The sequence below is a fragment of the Anastrepha ludens genome, chromosome 6 (assembly GCF_028408465.1).
Source record: "Anastrepha ludens isolate Willacy chromosome 6, idAnaLude1.1, whole genome shotgun sequence".
Classification (NCBI taxonomy): Eukaryota; Metazoa; Arthropoda; class Insecta; order Diptera; family Tephritidae; genus Anastrepha; species Anastrepha ludens.
Genome location: NC_071502.1, coordinates 1,462,445 through 1,482,105, shown reverse-complemented (window position 1 = coordinate 1,482,105; position 19,661 = coordinate 1,462,445). Strand labels below are relative to the sequence as shown.

The 19,661-nt window shown below is 36.2% G+C and overlaps 3 protein-coding genes across 5 annotated transcripts; 2 read left to right on the top strand and 1 right to left on the bottom strand.

Moving 5' to 3' along the window:
• The first annotated feature begins 898 nt into the window (after positions 1 to 898).
• LOC128868737 (uncharacterized protein K02A2.6-like) lies at positions 899 to 5,761 on the top strand. Its single transcript, XM_054111177.1, has 2 exons — positions 899 to 1,284; positions 1,470 to 5,761. Exon 2 carries the CDS (start codon positions 1,802 to 1,804, stop codon positions 5,759 to 5,761), a length of 3,960 nt encoding a protein of 1,319 aa, XP_053967152.1. The 5' UTR covers positions 899 to 1,284; positions 1,470 to 1,801.
• Positions 5,762 to 7,312: 1,551 nt separating this feature from the next.
• Positions 7,313 to 14,809, top strand: LOC128868620 (mannosylglucosyl-3-phosphoglycerate phosphatase). Of its 2 annotated transcripts, none has more exons than XM_054110912.1 (8): positions 7,313 to 7,374; positions 8,986 to 9,458; positions 9,515 to 9,601; positions 9,675 to 10,238; positions 12,137 to 12,471; positions 12,532 to 12,711; positions 12,774 to 13,019; positions 13,077 to 14,809. In XM_054110912.1, exons 1-8 carry the CDS (start codon positions 7,319 to 7,321, stop codon positions 13,245 to 13,247), a joined length of 2,112 nt encoding a protein of 703 aa, XP_053966887.1. In that variant the 5' UTR covers positions 7,313 to 7,318; the 3' UTR covers positions 13,248 to 14,809. The 2 variants fall into 2 exon arrangements, with proteins under 2 accessions (XP_053966887.1, XP_053966886.1); XM_054110911.1 differs by having other exon boundaries at positions 7,372 to 7,447.
• On the bottom strand, positions 14,740 to 18,092 carry LOC128868619 (ARF GTPase-activating protein Git). 2 transcript variants are annotated; one of them, XM_054110910.1, is made up of 9 exons: positions 17,989 to 18,084; positions 17,527 to 17,779; positions 16,755 to 17,455; positions 16,538 to 16,694; positions 16,382 to 16,467; positions 16,084 to 16,329; positions 15,504 to 15,706; positions 15,015 to 15,420; positions 14,740 to 14,943 (listed from the first exon to the last, which is right to left on the bottom strand). In XM_054110910.1, the coding sequence occupies exons 2-9, from the start codon at positions 17,726 to 17,728 to the stop codon at positions 14,743 to 14,745; spliced, it is 2,202 nt and encodes a 733-aa protein (XP_053966885.1). In that variant the 5' UTR covers positions 17,729 to 17,779; positions 17,989 to 18,084; the 3' UTR covers positions 14,740 to 14,742. The 2 variants fall into 2 exon arrangements, with proteins under 2 accessions (XP_053966885.1, XP_053966883.1); XM_054110908.1 differs by having other exon boundaries at positions 17,527 to 18,092.
• Between the last annotated feature and the right edge of the window lie 1,569 nt (positions 18,093 to 19,661).

The window sequence follows — 19,661 nt, the reverse complement described above, 5'->3', positions numbered from 1 at the left end:
ATTTTTTCATACAAGATTCTAAGCAATTCGACTTTGTTTTGTAGCTCATAGTGACAACTCCAGAAGTCACAAACGTTGATTTTCTTATATCGAGTATTTGATTGACTGATTAAGTGGTAATTTCATGATTGGTTTTCTGCATTGAAGGATATGTCTCGATATAGTCCGGGAGCCAGGGGTCATTTTGACCTCATCATTTCATGCCGACTGATTTTAATACTGAAGGCAGACGCCATCCAATGGATGACGAAACCAGCCGTCAGCTGGTCCAGTAGCGGCGTGTACGTGCGTGGGATGCTGCAAAACGTGTGGAAAAAAATTTTTTAACAACTCATTTAATACCGGCTGAATTTTTTTTTGTGTATTGTTGACATTTAGTAGAATAAAAAAAAAATATTCAGGTGCGCTGTAGAGGGGGGAAAATACGTCAGTTGAACAGGCGAACTTGTAAAATAAATGAAAAAGTAAAACTACTTTATGCCGATTGAATTTTTTTACATAATTTTGGACACTTATGAAAATATAATAATGATGGTCAGCTGCGTTTATAGCGGTGGGAAGACCGTCAGCCGAAGCAAGAATGTAAGAATGTATCATTGCGTTCACATCACATCTCGGCGGCGTGCGGAATTTTCAATGCTATGACTGACGTCTTTTCCCCCAACGGGCAATCAGCTGACGATTATTTTTCCATTTTCATTTATTAATACTATAATATTTGATCATTTCAATCGGCATAAAGTAGTTTTACTTTTCAATTTTTTTTACAAGTTCACCTGTGCAGCTGACGTGACGTTCCCCCCTCTACCGCGCAGCTGACTATTTTTTTTCTACTACATGTCAACAATACATGAAAAAAATTTCAGCTGGTATAAAATGAGTTAGTAGAAATTTGTTCGACACGTTTCGTACCCTCCCACAATCACACCCACCGCGGGTGCGCCAGCTGACGTTCACTTTCGTTATTCATGAAAGCTAAATCACAAGTATAGTCAAGAATTTAACGGTATAAAAACGCAGTCCAAAATCGACCCCTGGCTCCTGGACGAATAATAGTGTGGAGACCTGGCAGCCCGGATGCGAGGAAATGATATGGCAACACGGAAAGTGACTGACAGCGCGAGGAGACGAAGATGGCGCCTTGGCGTGCAGATAGAGAAGATTTCTTGTGTGTATCGACTGGTTTTAATAAAAATAAGAATCTATTAATAAAATCCAAAATATTGTGATCTAATTTATTTGTATTCGATATTGGACACCACGGGTCATTACATTGGCGACGAGGTAAATATATGTGGAAAAAAAAAAAAAAAAAAAAAAAAAGGCATGCAGTCACGCATGTGCATATCCATATAAATGTTCATACATACATACATGCATGTGTGTACATGTTTGAATGCAAGAATGTACATATGTACATTCTGTGATCTAAAATATGATTAAAAGTGCTAATGGAGTTTCGTTTTCAGAAAACGCATTAGCAAGTCATTTGGAAGCAGACGCAGATCCCTTGGAAAGGGACGAATGCGAATTTTACGAAAGTGTCGTAAGTGAAATGTAAGTTTATGTTGTTAATGGAAAAGAAACGCAAAGTGTTAGTGTTGTTTTGTTTCAGAAGCACACTGACAAGTCAATGCCAAGCATGCGTGAGAAAGACTTCCATGTAAAAACAAGAACATAAACAGGAAGAGTCAAAAAAAAAAAAAAAAAAAAAATCAATATATTTTGAAGCACCGAGTTGCTGTTTGCAAATTCAATTTTAAATTCACTGCGGCGAGAAGATATTGATTGCAGTGTAGCTATGAGTTCAACAGGCATAGTACCATTTATGTGTGAGACAATTGACAAATCTTTAATTCGAATTGAGTGGGAAAAATGGTATCGGGCTTTTAGATTATATCTTGAAGCAGAAGAAATTAAAGATTCGGTAAAGAAACGCAATAAGTTATTGCACCTAGGTGGCATACAACTCCAGGAAGTAATATATAACATTCCTGGTGCGGTGATAGAACCGAGCCCAAATGAAGATGCGTTTGAAATTCTGGTAAAAAAGCTAAACGAATATTTTTCGCCCAAAAGAAACTCAACGTTTGAGCGCCATTTATTTCGATCACTACTACCAGAAAATGATGAAAATTTAAGTCATTTTATTTTACGGTTAAGAAATCAGATCAACAAATGTCAGTTTGGTCAAACTAAAGAAGAGGTTATAAATTATAACTTGAAAGACAAATTGATAGATGCTTGGGCCCCGAAAGATCTGAAAAAACGGTTATTGGAGAAAGAATATTCACTTAATGAGGTAATAGAAATGTGCCACGTATATGAGCAAATCAACAGTGAATCTGGTGAGATGACAACGGCTCCGACTTGCTCTGGCATTTGCAAAATTTCGTCTTCTGAAACCAGTAAACAAACTGGCCAAGAGTGTAGCAGATGCGGACAACAGGGACATCTCGCTAGCAATGTAAGATGCCCAGCGAAAAGCGCGAAGTGTAATAAATGCAGTTTTGTTGGACATTTCGCTCGCATGTGTCGCACAAGAAGTAATAAACGTAAACCAGATTCCTTCAACAAAAATGCTAAAAGAGCGAAGCCCGGTACATCGAACGTAAAATATGTTTCAGTTGCAGATAATTTCGAGCAAGAAACAAAAGATAGCGATGTACAAGCTTTTGATTGTTTCAAAATTATGTTAGAGGATGGCTCAATTTCTAACATGGATGAGAAAATAGAGTGTTACATTGGGGGTCATAAAATATCGATGCTGATTGATTCCGGATCTCAGTTTAATTTACTGAGTGATGATGACTGGGAAGTTTTAAACAGGCGGCAAGCAACTATGTGGAATACGAGAACGGATTCAGAAAAGAAATTTCGTGCATACGCTGGGAACGACTTGCTAAAAGTTAAAGTTGTTTTTGAGTCAGTTATTGGAGTACAGATGACATCAGACTTGATTTCTACGTTTTACGTGATTGAAAATGGTAGACAATCTTTGTTAGGGAGGGATACTGCGATTAAACTAAATGTGTTGAAGCTAGGTCTTGGGGTGAACCAGATACGTGAAATTCAGCCGTTTCCAAAAATCAAAGATATCAAAATTTGTTTAACAATTGATAACTCTATTAAGCCGGTTCAGCAACCGCTTAGAAGAATTCCAGCAGCATTGGAAGGAAAAGTTGAAGCGAAGTTAAATGAAGCTTTAACGCAAGACATTATCGAGCCGGTAGTGGGACCGAGTGCATGGGTGTCTCCTGTGGTTATTATACATAAAGAAAATGGAGATTTGCGCATATGCATTGACATGAGGAGAGCAAACAAAGCCATTTTGAGGGAAAATTACCCCCTTCCCACATTTGACTCATTTATGACCAGACTGAAAGATGCCAAATATTTTACAAGGCTAGATCTAAAAAGCGCTTATCACCAGCTGGAACTAGATGAGAGCAGTCGGGAGATAACAGCTTTTATTACCCATAAAGGTATTTTTAGGTACAAACGTCTTCTGTTTGGAGTGAACTCGGCTCCTGAGATTTTTCAGAAAACCATGGAAAATTTACTCGCAGGTTGTGAGAATGCTTTGAACTATCTTGACGACATAATCGTGTACGGAAAAACAGAAATAGAACACGATAAGAACTTAGCAAAAGTTTTAAAAACTTTCAAGGAATACAATGTGCAACTAAACGACGAGAAATGTTTTTGGAAGGTAAGAAAACTAAAATTCTTGGGTCATATCTTATCAAGTGGAGGTATAGATCCTGATCCTGGAAAAGTAGATACTATTTTGCAATTTCGAGCACCATCAAACAAGGAAGAAATTCGGAGTTTTTTGGGATTAGTAACTTATCTTGGCAAGTTCATTCCAGACTTAGGTAATGTCACAGAACCTCTTAGAAAGCTGACTAAAAAAGACGCGAAATTTGTGTGGGGCACACTTCAAAATGATTCATTTCACCAATTGAAACAAAGGCTTGCTATGTTGCCAACATTGTCGTATTTCAACCCGAAGAGTCGTACCCAACTCATTGCAGACGCTAGTCCAGTAGCGTTGGGAGCAGTGCTTCTGCAATTCGAGAATGAAAGCCCACAGGTAATATCGTTTGCTAGTAAAATATTATCTGAAACCGAACGGCGGTATTCACAAACCGAAAAGGAAAGTCTAGCTTTAGTATGGGCCGTCGAAAGGTTTTATTATTACTTAGCGGGAATTGAATTTGAGCTGGTTACAGACCACAAGCCGTTAGAAACGATTTTTAAACCTACATCAAAGCCTCCTGCACGTATCGAGAGATGGGTCCTACGGCTCCAATCATTTAAGTTTAAAGTTGTGTACCGCTCAGGTAAAACAAACATTGCTGATTCGTTTTCCAGACTTTGTACGGGTAAGTCCGAAAATTTTGATAAGGGCTGCGAACACCATATAAGCACAATTATTGAGAAATCCATACCGCCTGCATTGACAATTTTGGAAATAGCGCGCGGAAATAATTCGGATCCGGATCTTATGGATGCAATAAGCAGAGTAAAGAACGATAGCTGGAGTATTGATCACAAAAGCAAATATTTTCCATACAGGTTCGAACTATGTACGTTAGGAAATATTCTATTGAGAGGAACCAAAATAGTGATACCATCTAATTTGAGGTCCAGGGTATTAGAATTAGCACATGAAGGACACCCAGGAGAAACTGTAATGAAGCGACGAGTCCGATCTAAGTTATGGTGGCCCTTAGTTGATCGAGATGTCGAGAAGTTTGTGAAACGCTGTCATGAATGTTTATTAGTATCACGACCAAACCCACCTGCCCCAATGAACAGACGCGCTCTACCGGAAGGGCCTTGGCTATGCTTAGCCATGGATCTGCTGGGACCGTTGCCGAGCCATGAATATGTATTTGTTGTAATCGATTATTATTCGAGATATCATGAGTTGAGATTTGTGAAGAAAATTACATCCGCGGTAATAATTGATAGTTTAGAAGAGATGTTTTCGAGACTGGGCTATCCTACATCCATTACTGCTGATAATGGACGGCAGTTTGTCAGCGATGAATTTAAAAGATTCTGTGCAGATAATGCTATTGACCTTATGACGTCTCCACCTTATTGGCCACAAGCTAATGGCGAAGTGGAAAATATAAACCGTTCAATTCTTAAGCGATTACAGATTGCTCACTCAAGGGGAGTAGATTATAAAAAGGAGATACAAAAGTTCATTCTGATGTATAATGTTACTCCTCATGGTACGACTGGCAGATCACCATCGGAATTATTATTCAATAGACGGCTGCGAGATAAAATACCATCAATTCACGACATTAAGGAGAACATTTTAGATGAAGAAGCTAAGGACATGGACATGCTAAACAAAGAAAAGGGAAAGCAAAAAGGGGACACGAATCGAGGAGCGAAAGAAAATGAAATTCGGGTCGGCGATAAGGTTCTTCTTCGAAATGTACTATTCCCAAACAAGCTGACGACTAATTTTGATACTGTGGAATATGAGGTTATAGACCGTAGTGGAAACGATATTGTAATTCGTGGTAATGGCAAAGTCTTCCGTCGAAACATAAGTCACGTGAAAAGAATACCTGTCCTTGATTCGTTAACTACAGAGTTTCCGGAATCAGGAGCTCTAGCCCCATCGTCTACAGCAACGAATGATGAACCAGGAAACAGTAATCAAAAACTGATTTTGAAATTGAAAAACAAGGGAGGGGTGTGGAGACCTGGCAGCCCGGATGCGAGGAAATGATATGGCAACACGGAAAGTGACTGACAGCGCGAGGAGACGAAGATGGCGCCTTGGCGTGCAGATAGAGAAGATTTCTTGTGTGTATCGACTGGTTTTAATAAAAATAAGAATCTATTAATAAAATCCAAAATATTGTGATCTAATTTATTTGTATTCGATATTGGACACCACGGGTCATTACAAATAGTAATATTGATTTCTACTATTTTAATATTTTCTTGCAACATATAGTGTTAAGGAAACATCTGATGCATGATGATGAAGTCCTCCCTACTCATGACCGATCCATTTAAATTTCCAGAAAAATGTCTAAATTGTTGTGCGACTATCATGGGTATAGAATACAATACAAACCGATAAAGTGAAATAAATATGTACATATGTATGTATTTATATGCATATTTTTTATAAGCAATTTTACTAAAATTGCGAATGACTTTGACTTTCTTTATTATCATGTGGATACATGGATCTTAGTTTCTGTAACGCAACAATAAGACAATTAAAAGTATAAAATTGAAAAAGTTAGATGAAATCGATAAAGCCAATACCAATTGTGATTATATACATATATACATATATAATTGGCGCGTACACCGTTTTTGGATGGCTGGCGGAGCTCTTCCTCCTATTTGTGGTGTGCGTCTTAATGTTATTCCCCAAATGGAGGGACCTACAGTTTCAAGCCGACTACGAACGGCAGATATTTTTTATGAGTAGCTTTTTCATGGCAGAAATACTCTCGGAGTTTTGCCATTGCCTGCCGAGGGACGCCCGCTATTAGAAAAATGTTTTTCTTCATTTCGGAATTTCACCGAGATTAGAACCTACTATCTTTCTGATGCGTGAGCAACCCATTCAGCTACGGCGGCCGCAAAACGTGATTGGATTAATTAAAAAAGCGACTGCCACGCCACTTACATTTTGCAAAGTTTTTAATCAATCATCTTTATTTCCCTTATGACTTTCGTTATAATTATAATTTGAGAATTTTTTGTCAATCCCTTTATAATGTGAGTGCCGTTATTGGCGTTACTGCTACAAAAAATACCACGAATAGCCAGTCCACCGATAGTCGGTTCTACATATGTATGTACATACGTTCTTTAAATCTAGCCGGGAACTCCCACTTCCACAGCCTTTTCCAAAAATTTATATATAATGTTTTATTGCGTTACAACAATTAAATTACATATATCGTACTTAGTTTAGAGTTTCTTCACATCGCCTGGGATGCATTCATGTTTATCGAAGACTACAAGTGATTTCTAATATTTAAATCAAAGATTTCAGTGACAGTTTCAAAGTGTTTGATAGATAAGTTTTTTTTATTACAAAGAAATCAAATTATTTGTTTTTAGAAATCTAAAAAAAATATATTTTTAGACCTAATGTATAAGATATACATACATATATTTTCTATTGCCGAAAAGTATAATTTCCTAATCATATTTTTTGCGCTGCCGTTCAGACTTTATTATGTTTAATTAATCAGTTTAACATATTCGCATTGCGAATTTCCAACGCCAAAAACACTAAAGAAGCAACACTCTTTTAATGTGTCAAATGCTAAAGACAACAAATAAGTATGATATTGGCAATTGGAAGTCAGTGTAAGGTTATTTTCCAACCAATTAAATTAAAATCAAGTACAATGGGAAAGAGATTTCTCCTCTACATACCTAAGTATTCAGTTTTCACTGGAAATAAAGCACATTAATATAAGCTAGGTATTTAAAATTTTTAGGATACGGTATCGTTTATACAAGTTTAAAGTAAGGTGGCGATATTTGTCATATACGCGGAATCACAGCTGAAATGGATTAGTCCACTTGTGAACTGTGTGCGTCTTGTGTGTGGAGGAAGTTTGCTGATTTGATTTTGCTGAATTAATTAAGATCAGTATATCTAACACGTAGTGTCGCTTTTTATTCACCTATTCGCGATTTGAATTTAGAGTTGGACAACTTCTCTGTAATGTGAATGCGAAAATTAGTTATTTCCCCAAACGTTTACATGCATATGTATGTACATGACAGCAGCACCTCATGGAAAGCTCACTGATTAAATCAATACTTGCAAACTTTTAAACATACATATGTATATATTGTCCCAAATTGATGGGCTTCCTTATAATACCCTCTCAATATTGAAATATTCCCAAACGCAAAAGATATTCACATAGTATATGTATGTATGAATTATTAAAGTAATATTTTACTGGTTTAAACAATCGGGCGCAATATTTTCCAGAGTGGACCAAGAATGGTGTCTGGATAAAAAGTACGGTAAGGACTTTTGAAGGTTGTCGGTTCTACGTTACCGGAAATACCGGATTTATATCCGTCAAAGACTGTCACTTTTCAACATTATTCAAACATTTATGGGGAATGTTATGCTGTTACAACAACAACATATAAAAAAGTATATTCATAAAATGTCGATAAAATCACATACATAATCGAAGTCGACCGGTAGGTTAGTAGTCCTAGTATCGCCCAGGAGCTAAAGATCAACCATAAAATAGTTTTAAACCATTTGCCCAAGAATATTGCTCAAAAATAATGGATTACTTTTCAGGTGAACCGTAGTAGGTTTGAAAATAACTTTTATATTTAAAATTTTTCATTGGGGTTTCCAATCCATATTTTGATGTCGAAAGAGTCTTTAAATTCATCAATACGGGCGGTGTTTCAATACACTCGATAAACTCCTAATGTAATATCAGGCGCCTTCGATTCGCCATTTATCTGCTCGCTATCTCTGGGCTTCACTCACTTGACGAACAAATTGCATGTGAAAGCAACAAAGAAGCTATGGAGCAAGATTCGCTGCTAGCGCGTACGGTTATAATTTTTGGCAGCGCTACTAAAATATGTTTATTTACTCGAATTGATTCACCTATTCCCCACTTGCTAGCGCTTGGCGAAGCGAAGAGGATTATCAAAAGATTGATTGGCAAATTAGTTGAGTGAAAACAAAAGACTTAAGGAGCAAACTATATATTATAACATATTAATGCTTTGTTGCAATTGTTAAAATCAATTGAATCAATATTCATAGTCAAATATTTCAAAAGTGTTTCAAATAATTTTAAAGATTTTAGCAATATTTTTATTTCAAAGGAATTTGTTTGATAAAACACTTCCAGTAAAGTAAAAAATAATAATATTATGTTAATTGTGAATATCAGTAGAATTAAACTTTTGATATTGATTTTTCAGTCGCCAATTTCGGGTACGAGAAACTGGAAAGCGAACAATTTCCCAAAAGCAAAATTTAAGTCCGAACTTTTTGTTCAAGGGCTTTGATGTTAATAGCACTGTTTCTGCGTTCGACTGTAACTACAACTCAAAGACTGTGCCACAAAAGGAATTATCGTTCTTCATACGTAAATTCTTCTCTACCGAGTCACAAAATTTAAACAACCATCATCGTCAGGCGCTCCTGTTAACCGACCCAAATCGCTTAAAGTCGAGAATTCGGGAGCTAGATCAGCCAAGATATTTATCGAGGATGTCTATGTCAGACGAGGTACCTTTAACTATTTTACATTACAATGACGTCTATAATATCGAGCCGAACTCTGGAAAGGAACCAGTAGGTGGTGCTGCACGCTTTTGCACTGCAATTAAATCTTTTGCTCACTTGGAGCCTTTGGTTTTGTTTAGTGGTGATATATTTTCGCCAAGCATGTGTAAGATAGAATATTGCACAATAACTAAGTTGATAACAACTAGTTTTTTTATTTAGTAAGCACCTTCACCCAGGGCGAGCAGATGATACCGGTACTAAAAAGGACGGGCACTCATTGTGCTGTCTTTGGAAACCATGATTTTGGTAGGTACATAATTACATATTTTTATTCTATTGTATTATAAAAATTAACGTTTTTTAATGAATTTATATGTAGATCACGGTTTGGATGTTCTAGTAAATTTGATAAAAAATACAACTTTTCCTTGGCTTATGTCCAACGTGGTTGATAATGAAACAGGAAAACCTCTCGGAGGGGGAAAGATGTCTCATTCCATGCTCCACAATCAAACGTCGATTGGCTTGATAGGCCTTGTAGAAAGGGAGTGGCTGGAAACATTACCCACTATTGATCCTAATGAAGTAACCTATATTGACTATGTAGAAGCGGGAAACAAGTTAGTGGCACAACTGCGAAACGAGGGCTGTGAAATTATAATCGCATTAACACATATGAGAACCCCAAACGATATAAGATTAGCGGCCAATTGCGCTGGCATAGATTTAATACTCGGCGGACATGATCACGTATATGAAATACAAGAAGTAAATGGGATAAAAATCATAAAGTCAGGCACAGATTTCCGTCAATTCTCAAAAATTACAATACGGAAGGAACGCGATGAGAATGGAAAACTTATTGCTCACATTGAACCAGTGAATGTTACATCGGATTTTGATGAAGATAGAGAGTTAAAAGAAGAATTGGAAAAATACTCAGGTACATATTACTGTTTTACATGTAAAATACCAATCTATTGTCATGCATAAGCGTTTTGAAAAGTAAGACAGAGGGTAAAACAGCAAGCGCAGTATTGCTGCTACAACAACAACAGCAAGCGCAGTCGTTCCAAGACGTAACCGGAACGAACCGGATTTATATCCGGCTAAGGACTGTCACCCCAGCAGCATTCCCCGTATATCTATAGGGAATGCGTATGCAGCTATAACAACAACAACAAGCGCAGTATTCAAACAATAAGAGGACGTAAACACTAATTGTTTGGAGTGTTTCAAAAATTTCTTACATGATAGCTAGAAAGAGAGTGAATATAGGTAATATGTATGTATATACATGAGATAAGAAATTTTACCTAAAAAGTTAATTGTTGTTGTAACAGCATATACATTTCCCCCAACTGTTTGGGTAATGCTGTAGGAGTGTCAGTCCTGGGCGAGTCGTTTCGGTAACTGTTGTGGAAAAATTTGTACTTTTATGTTCTGCAGACAGAAAGTCGAAATGGGTTGTTGGCCAAAAAATAAATAAAATTTCAGGGACATAACATAACAGTTATAATATCATAAAAACGTTGTTGCATAACGTTTATTTTTTCTGTTGCTAGCTAACTGTACATAACATAGAAGATTGGTAAAAAATGGTCATGCAATAGACATAATGACTGCAATAAAAATGTATAATTGCATGATTAAACCGCATTTTGAATAATATTGTTCCACAGTCACATATATAATATTACACTTTACATGGTGCAGCCAAAACCTAATGAAAATATTCCAGAAATTGCAGAATGAAGGTATGCGACGCATCAATTAAGGTAATGTTAGAAACCTTAAAGTGGACAAACGTAATGACGATTTGAATTAAATTCCCTTATGGTAATACACAAAATTAAAAATAAAAGCTCACCAGTACATTTAAGGAATGGGATTGAATACGTAGGTGAAGTACAAAAATATGAAATAAGAAATAATGATGCTTTTAGAATAGGCAATAAGCAGTAAATCACAAAATTCGATGTTTATGTAGCTCTGGAATTGCATAATGCATTACCAATGGAAACAAAAAACGAAATTAGATTAGTTTGGCGAAAAAGAAATCCGTTATTTTCTCGGTAAATGGTTGTAGTGATCGATACCTTACGACGCAAAGCGCAATTTAAAGTGTATGCTCTTTGTCAAGGTGATATTTCAGACTAAAAAATCTTTTTTCTGTTTTTTGTTTGTTTCATTCAGTTGTGAGTTATGGGATATTAAGAATGGAAGTCAACAAAGAGCAAATTCGGTACATTTTACAGTTATGCTTTGATAAATGTGAAAATGCAAGCCAGACCGGTGGTATGGTGCCGATACTGTAAAAGTGCCGTTTTGGTTTCATCGATTCCATTCAGGCATTTTTGATGTTAAAGAAAATGTCAATAAAATCGGAGTTGACCGTCATGTTTGTAGTCGTAACTTCGACCAGTCGACCATAAAACAGTTTGCAACCATTTGCACAAATATTTTACGCAAAAATAATGGATTTCGTTTCCCCAAACTAAACTTGTATAATTCATTAGGAATAGGAGAAAATGTAGTGTAAGAACTCTGCAAAAAATGTACATTGGTATATGTATTTATGTATATATAGGTATAGATATAGATTGGCAATGGAAAATATACAATATTTCCTCTGCGTTTTAGTCATCAAGCAACATAAAAAATATTTATAAAAGAACTCTTTCGCTAAATTTCAGAATATGGGCAATGTTTTCAATTCATAAATTTAAGATACCTGTTATATTTGATTCCTGTAAAATTTTGAATTTTGTGTGTGAAAAGTTAGCATTACAGTACATATTTTCATACTTAGATGTTTTAAATAGAATTTTGAATTTTCAGAGGTTGTTGAAGCTAAAATGACTGAAGTCCTCGGAAACTTCAGTGTGGATTTGGATGGGCGTTTCTCTTTCATCCGCACACAGGAAACCAATTTAGGCAATTGGGTTTGCGATGTCGTTTTGGCCGCTACAGGAGCGGACGTGGTCATCATCAACTCAGGTACTTTTCGCTCAGATCAAATACACCCCCCGGGACCGTTTACAATGCGTGATTTGGTGAATGTAATACCAATGCGGGACCCACTCATACTGTTAGAGATTACAGGAAAATGCTTGTGGGAAGCTTTAGAGAATGCTGTATCAGCATATCCAAAGTTAGAAGGCAGATTTCCTCAAGTAAGTATATACAATACGTAAAGAAACATTTATTTATCGCCATTTTATTATTCTTGCTAGGTTAGTGGTGTGACATTTGCCTTCGACCCCACCAAACCACCAGGAAAACGTGTGGACCCACGGTTGATACAGGTGGCAGATGAGTCTATCAATCTACAACAAATGTACAAAACATGTATTAAAAGCTATATATATAACGGTTGTGATGGTTTCACCATGTTCAAGAATGCTAAAATTCTGGTAGATAATAACCGCAATGCGTACAGCCAATTCTATATTAATCTCCTGTTTTAATGCAATAGGTTGATGAGGATCTCTGTCCTGAATTAGGTCTTACCATACAAAACCATTTCAAAGCTATTAATTTACGTAACGAAAAAAGCGATCACCACACCAAACATCGACAATCTTTAGTCACGCTTTCTCGGCGGCACAGTATGGTACAAATGCTGGAAAATCTAGATTTAGATGGGCCATCGCCAATAAGAAAGCTGTCTGTTGGACATCATGTAAAATCGGTAGATTCTTCCAACGTAAAAGCCTCCAAGGTAACGAAAATTTGCAATTTAGAAAAAAGTATTGAAATAAAAGTGACTATTTTTAAGATGTTACGGCGAGCTTCTTTGGAGGACTTAGAACAAGCAAGTTGCGAACTAGCTCCAATTGTGCAACAAAGGATTGTTCAAATTCAGAGCGAAGAACACTTCAATCAGTTATTGTTGAGAAATGAAACTTCTATAACGAATACTGTAATTACCGAGACTGAAGACGAGTAATGAAAATTTTTGAACCTCGGATCTTAATAAAAAACTAGTTCACTTATGAGTACAAGTTAGTGCAAATTACTGGATATGAAATTCAACGTCCTAGGCCTGCGAATTGTCATATCATATGCTAAATATAAGTTTCCTTATAAGCAGAACAGTTATAGATATATATACAAGCCAAGCTTTTAGTGTATATATAATTTCTTATTGGAAAATAATTTAATTCCCTTAGTTTCAAGCTCTGAGTAACCTAGTTTAGTCTGATTTACTTCACGCTCCACAATGGACAAAGTTCAATAACTTTGAATGAACTATAAAAGGCTTTGAATACTCGCTCAAATATTTGCTTAGATTATAAGTATATAAATATATTAAACGAAAATAGACAATCAGGCAGATTATATTGCTGGTTTTAACTAAATCATCATAATTTGCAATATTAATTTTTATTGTACACAAAAGACCACGTCAAGGCAAATTTTATAAAATAATTTAAGAATTTTGAAAATTTTCGCTGCACAAGAAAAGTAAATGTTGGACTTTAAGCAATGTGGGCGCATTCGAAAGAATATTGAACAAAAAAGAATTGTTACATTAAATTAAGGTCCGTAAAAGTATCTGAAAAGATTTGAGAAAATTCGCGCGACTGTCACTCATATAATCTGCGCAAGCATCAAGGATGCAGCGCATTTCTTGGTCTGAAAAGGAAGAAGTTAGACGAGACATCTCATTTCACACGTTTGGAAGCTATCCGCTTCTACTCTGGAGTTACCCAACGGAATATGAGGGACCCTAAACGACATTCACCGAAAGTCTAATACCACCTTCACGAACGCTTCTCTCTGAATAATGGCATTCAGCCAACACCTGTGGCAAACGAAGAGCTTCTGTTGTCTCTAGAGGCCCGCGTCACCCTGGTACAATTGCGTTCTGCATACCGCTGCTGTTTAAATTGGTACTCAACATATGTCTGGAATGCGAAGGTATCTTCTCATAACATTAAATACATACCTCTTCAAATTCCCGCTTAAACCTCTTCCTTTTGGCTCCGTCCTGGAGATCCTATGCAGGGATCTTTAAGCTGTTACAACTACAACAATAACAGCAGTTCCCTTCGAGAAATTCGATATATTGGGTTTACGAGGGAGTTATATGTTCAAATTACCTATAATAAGAATCAAGGAGTCCTTAAATAACAAACAAGCAACCGCTGAGCATTTTCCTTAAAATGTCGCCTTTTCTCAAACCATGGTACTTTGGTCGTAAACGTAAATGATTAACAATATTTGATATTTGAAATTAAATTAAAATATTTAGAAAGGTGCGCTGAAAGCTGTTTGAATTTTATTTGTTATGTAACGTTGGTTCATTACTATTTAGTATTTTTAACACTATTATAAATATTAACATTTTTAACTGATTTTTTATTTTAACGTTAGTATTTTAGTAAAGCCTAAATACCTCAATGAAAAAGAAAAATGTATATTGTATTATAATCGTAAGGTCATTCAAATTGCATGACAAGAGTCTTCATTGCGCTGACAATATAATACGCACATTCCCGTACCTCATGATTGTATTTTTCAATGGCTGCTTTATCATCCAATGAATATGATTTCTGCAAATTTTCACATTCATGCGGTATTAAAATGTTATAGCGCGTTAATGTTTTTAGCATATCTCTTATGGTTTCATTGTAATTTGACTGAAATTATATTGTAAGAAGGTCGATTAATGATTTCACTGATATTCAGCAAGCGAATAAAAACAAGTTACCGGTGTAGTAAATATTGAAATTAGTTCAATTACAGCGGTGCGTACTCTCTCCCCGCAAGGTACCAAATCATCTTTATTTGTGGGCAGATCCTGCATGATAGACACAAGTTCTTTAACGCGCCGTGTCACCAGATCCGTTCGATGTTTCAGTTCCTCAGAAAATGGTTTATCAGCAGCCATTTGATACATACTAGCCGTGGTCCGACACTCAACGCTTGGTTTAAGCAAGGGAGGGGCGATGCGTCGCTCATACATGCTTGCTGGGCGCTTGATGGTCGACTGATTCGAACTGTTGGCCGAGGATGAACTAGAAGTGTTTGAATCTATAGATACGGAACCGCCACCAACATCCTCAAGAAGTGGGAGCGATTCGCGCCTATTTTCAACTCCTTTTGAATCATTTCGGCTTTATTAATATAGTGTCAATAAAAAAAGTTTTAAATAAATTAAAAAACCAAACAAAATAAAAATAAAATTAAGACAGCTCACAGCGAGTCATGGTGAACGGCAGTCTCATTAATTGCACAGACCACGGGAGCAATTGAAAATTTTGATTTCAACTCAGAATTTTCAGACGAAAGCTTTTCAACAGTAGATTTTAGCTGATTAATCACATATTTGTAGTCGTTTATCTGTCTTAACAAGGTCTGCACTTCATGCTGTGGCTCATCGGGCGTTTGATGCACAATAGCCTGAATTGGCGAATACAAAATCATAAAATGCTTAAGAACTTAAAATAAAATATATTTGAGAAATACATAAATATAAAGAAAGAAAATCTAAATAAATACCAATATAAAAGATCTACATATTGTGAGTGAATACAGTACCAAATATAAAATTTATTAACACTACATTATTGGGTATTTTTTATTTTTAAAAGTCAACAATATCAAACTAATTTGCAATAACTATTTTTCATTCTATGTATGCACATACATATGTAAGCATTATACAATTTATTAATATTCACGACAAAAGAACATCGAAAAATATGAACACATGTTTGATTGTACAATTACCCGAAACTATTGTTTAATTTAAGAAACTTTTGGCGCATACTATTTACCTGCTGTGCTATTGGGGGTACTGGTGCATAGTCGTCGTCACTTGCAACAGGGTCGTAAATAGGTTCATCATCTGACAAATCTAATTCATTTTCATTTAACAATGGTGGGTTATAAAATGAATTTAAATTGGGCCCATCGAGAGGGCGTAAACTTGCTATTTTTTGTCTTCGACGAGCATCATACAGGACATCAGTCAATAATCCAGCGAATTCTTTTCGTGAGAATCGCGCCAGTTTTTGTCGGCCCTGTTAGTTTAGTATGAATACAAAGTTTAAATATATTAATTTCAATATTTACTTGGTTTCGAGTGGCACTTAAGAAAGGATTCGCCGGCAAGAACGGCACAGCTACATTTTCAGCGTTTAATATGGAAGTAGCCCAAACTACAGTAAAAATTTAAGATGTTAAATTCATATATATTTTAGCAAAATGATTTGTCACAATTGATCGTACTTGCTTCGTTTTCGCGTCGATCCACTTCATCATATAAGTCCATTACCAACTCCTCGAACATTTTATTTGGAACCACTTGCAAACGATTCCTGGCAATGGTAAGTTGCTCGCTTATTTCAGTACTCGATGTTTCCGGAATAACCAAGTGGCAACCTGACTATTTTAAGAACATATTCTTTTAATCTAATATTTCCTTTTAATGAATATTTTTGTTTACCGAATGATCTGGTTTTTTACCACCTAAAAACATTATAATGCGATCTGTCACTTCATACATTGCATCTAATAATCTTTCCGCTATGACATTGTGATTGTTAACTTTAGCAACTTCGAGTGGTGTGAGCCCATTGCCATCAATTGCATTAATATCTGCTCCATACACAATAAGCAACTCAATTTGGGACGCTTGTCCAAATTTAGCTGCTACGTGCAGCGGTGTTGAACGCTTTTCGTCGTGAAAGTAATTGGGATTGGCTCCTTGTACAATTAGACGAAGTGAGGTTTCTAAATTACTGGTCCTTACACTTGCATGCAATTGTCGGCTAAGTTCATTCTCAAGATTTATTCCAGAAATTACACCTTCCTCTTGAAGATTAGATTTTAAAGCGAATACTAAGTTTATGTGTTTCGATTTAATGAAATCTGATTTGGTAGGATGCAGCGGATCCTTGGGGCTTGGTTTTCTAACACGCGGTACACCCTTGTCACTTTTTGTCGAGTTTGCATCAAGAAGATGATGCTCCCAAACACTATTTGCACCGTGCGAATTGAGCGAGTTAACAAAATTTAAAACTGATGGCTCCCAAGTTCCTTGACGTAATGACTTTACCATGGATATATGGCGGCCAAGGCTACGATGTACGGAGCAGCAATCAGAGCAAAGTAAAATACCACGATTTATTGAGGCCCATGAGGGATCTGTAAGGGAACATTTTAGTTTTAAAATGATTAGTATTTCATCTTAAGTTCAATAAACAGAATTTACAGACCTGAAGCTCCGCAATCTCCACATACTTCAACTTGTAAACGAGATTTAGTTCGCGACATTTTTGATAAATCTGAATTACTGACCGACTTTCCCCTTAGCTCGATATTACTTTTAGTGTGGGTGCTTGTGATTAGACTACCACCTCCAGTCGGTGTGATGAACAATTTTCGATGGGCTTCCACAATAGTATTAGCGAAGCACATTCATGAAAAGCTTTTTTGAAGGGTGCTACCCTTCAACCGTTAATCGGAATGCTAATGAAATCAAAGTATTTAGGTATACTAATGATCCCAATAAATTTGTTAAGATTAGCATTAGCTATACATTTGCTGCCGCTATGACACCGAGTTGTTCGTACCCCATACCATCAACTCAACTCAATTAAGAATATTTATTAGAGGCAAGACCATGATTCAATTAAATTATTAATTGTATCATTGTGCAACAATAATGAACTAGCAACCGTATATTAGAGAGAAACAAGTTGACGACAAAATATAATTTTTACAAAAACAAGTGTAGATGAATGTAACAAAATCTTTTCGGTGCACTAAACAATGTTTCGTTATACACACCTAACAACTTAACGAAATTTGAGATGCCACCCATGTAATATGTTATTAATTTTAATTGGTTCGTGCCATAATTTGTTGGTAGGCAATATCCAAGGCTATTAGGATATAGAAGGTGGCGCCTTACAAAACCGTTACTTACTTTGTCGCGATTTGGACAATCGTTGACGTCATGCAGCATAATAATACAAAAAAAAAAAATAATAATAAGCACAGCAAACAAAAGGAAGAGAAATTACTTGTTGGTGTGAACTCAGTGAATGGCTTGGTATTATTGAGATTTGTGACACTTAAACTAAACAAACTGATGAAAGCACGAATTATAAAAATACCTCTAAATGTAGTTTTATTGCGTTTCTATGCGGATGACACCCTGGCGAGAAAGTGTTTGTGTGTGCGAATAATTTCGTGTGTTTGGTTGTTGTTGTTGTAGCAGCATAAACCTTCCCCATTCTTACATACGGTGAATACTGCTGGAGTGGCAATCCTTGGCCGGATATAAATCCGGGTCGTTTCGGTAACGTAGAACCAAGGCGAATTTATTACAGGTGACAGCAAACACATATAAGTAAAACCCTACATGTATTTGTTGTTGCGTTTGGTGCAAGCATCATGTCAAAATCAGCAAGCAAATGTAAACATACGAATGTAAACATACCAATACATACAAACAAAGCATATCATTTTGACGTAAGCCATACCTACGCGAAAAATTCAGCTGGGTGAATGCTGTCACCTTATTAAATCCACCTTGCGTAGAACCGACTGCCATGGAAACGTCGTGTGTTTGGTAGCTGCCATTCATTTCCTCTTCACAAATAAGTATTTCCCTTCCTTTTGTTTGTATATTCTCGGAGCATAACGTCACAGCGAATTCGGCAGGCACAATTTTGTATTCTATCATTCTTGGACAAAATATATAAGTAATAACAGCAGGTTTACTCTTCGGCAGGTACATTTTCTCATCTTGCCTATGTGCCGTCGGGCGTTGAGTTCAGTGTAATGCCACGTGAGCAATTTTATTCAAAGTAGGATGATTTATTTAATGAAACCTTTATAACTCCCAGCATTCCAGAAATAAAAGGTTTACAATTATTTGCTTTCGAAATGCTTTCAACAGCTTCACTATAATTTGGCACATTATACTATATTTTTTCTAAATTTTGCTTGAATATATAAAAAATGCAGTAACACCCGGATTTTCAGTTGTTTTGTATTTGTATTTAAAATATTTTCAGGAAAAATATATGCAAATTCATTTATTAATGTTATCACTTCCCAATTTAAAGGAGAATAACAATATTATTGTAGGTGACAATAATATTGTGTTGCCAGATAACTGCAAATAAGAATTTAAGAATAAAAATGAAGTATTTCAGTTCAGTGTTGATGATGAGTATAGGGGTTATCGTGCCATATGACATTTTAATTTATGGAGGCTATTTTGTTGAAGTGCGACCGAAAATGCTGTGGATGGCATAGCCCTCCGATGGGGATACCTCCCCCCACTCTCCTTTATATCCTTTTTTCAAAGGTCATTCCCGGTATTATATAGGTCATTCCC

Coding starts and splice junctions, on each gene's coding strand:
- LOC128868620 (XM_054110912.1), top strand. CDS start 7,319: ATGTGTCAAATGCTAAAGACAACAAATAAGTATGATATTGGCAATTGG. Junction 9,459..9,514: donor TATATTTTCGCCAAGCATGT/GTAAGATAGAAT, acceptor TTTTTTATTTAG/TAAGCACCTTCACCCAGGGC. Junction 12,712..12,773: donor TCAAGAATGCTAAAATTCTG/GTAGATAATAAC, acceptor TTAATGCAATAG/GTTGATGAGGATCTCTGTCC.
- LOC128868619 (XM_054110908.1), bottom strand. CDS start 17,728: ATGTGCTTCGCTAATACTATTGTGGAAGCCCATCGAAAATTGTTCATC. Junction 17,456..17,526: donor TGGAGATTGCGGAGCTTCAG/GTCTGTAAATTC, acceptor GTTCCCTTACAG/ATCCCTCATGGGCCTCAATA. Junction 15,707..16,083: donor TACCCCCAATAGCACAGCAG/GTAAATAGTATG, acceptor TCGCCAATTCAG/GCTATTGTGCATCAAACGCC.
- LOC128868737 (XM_054111177.1), top strand. CDS start 1,802: ATGAGTTCAACAGGCATAGTACCATTTATGTGTGAGACAATTGACAAA.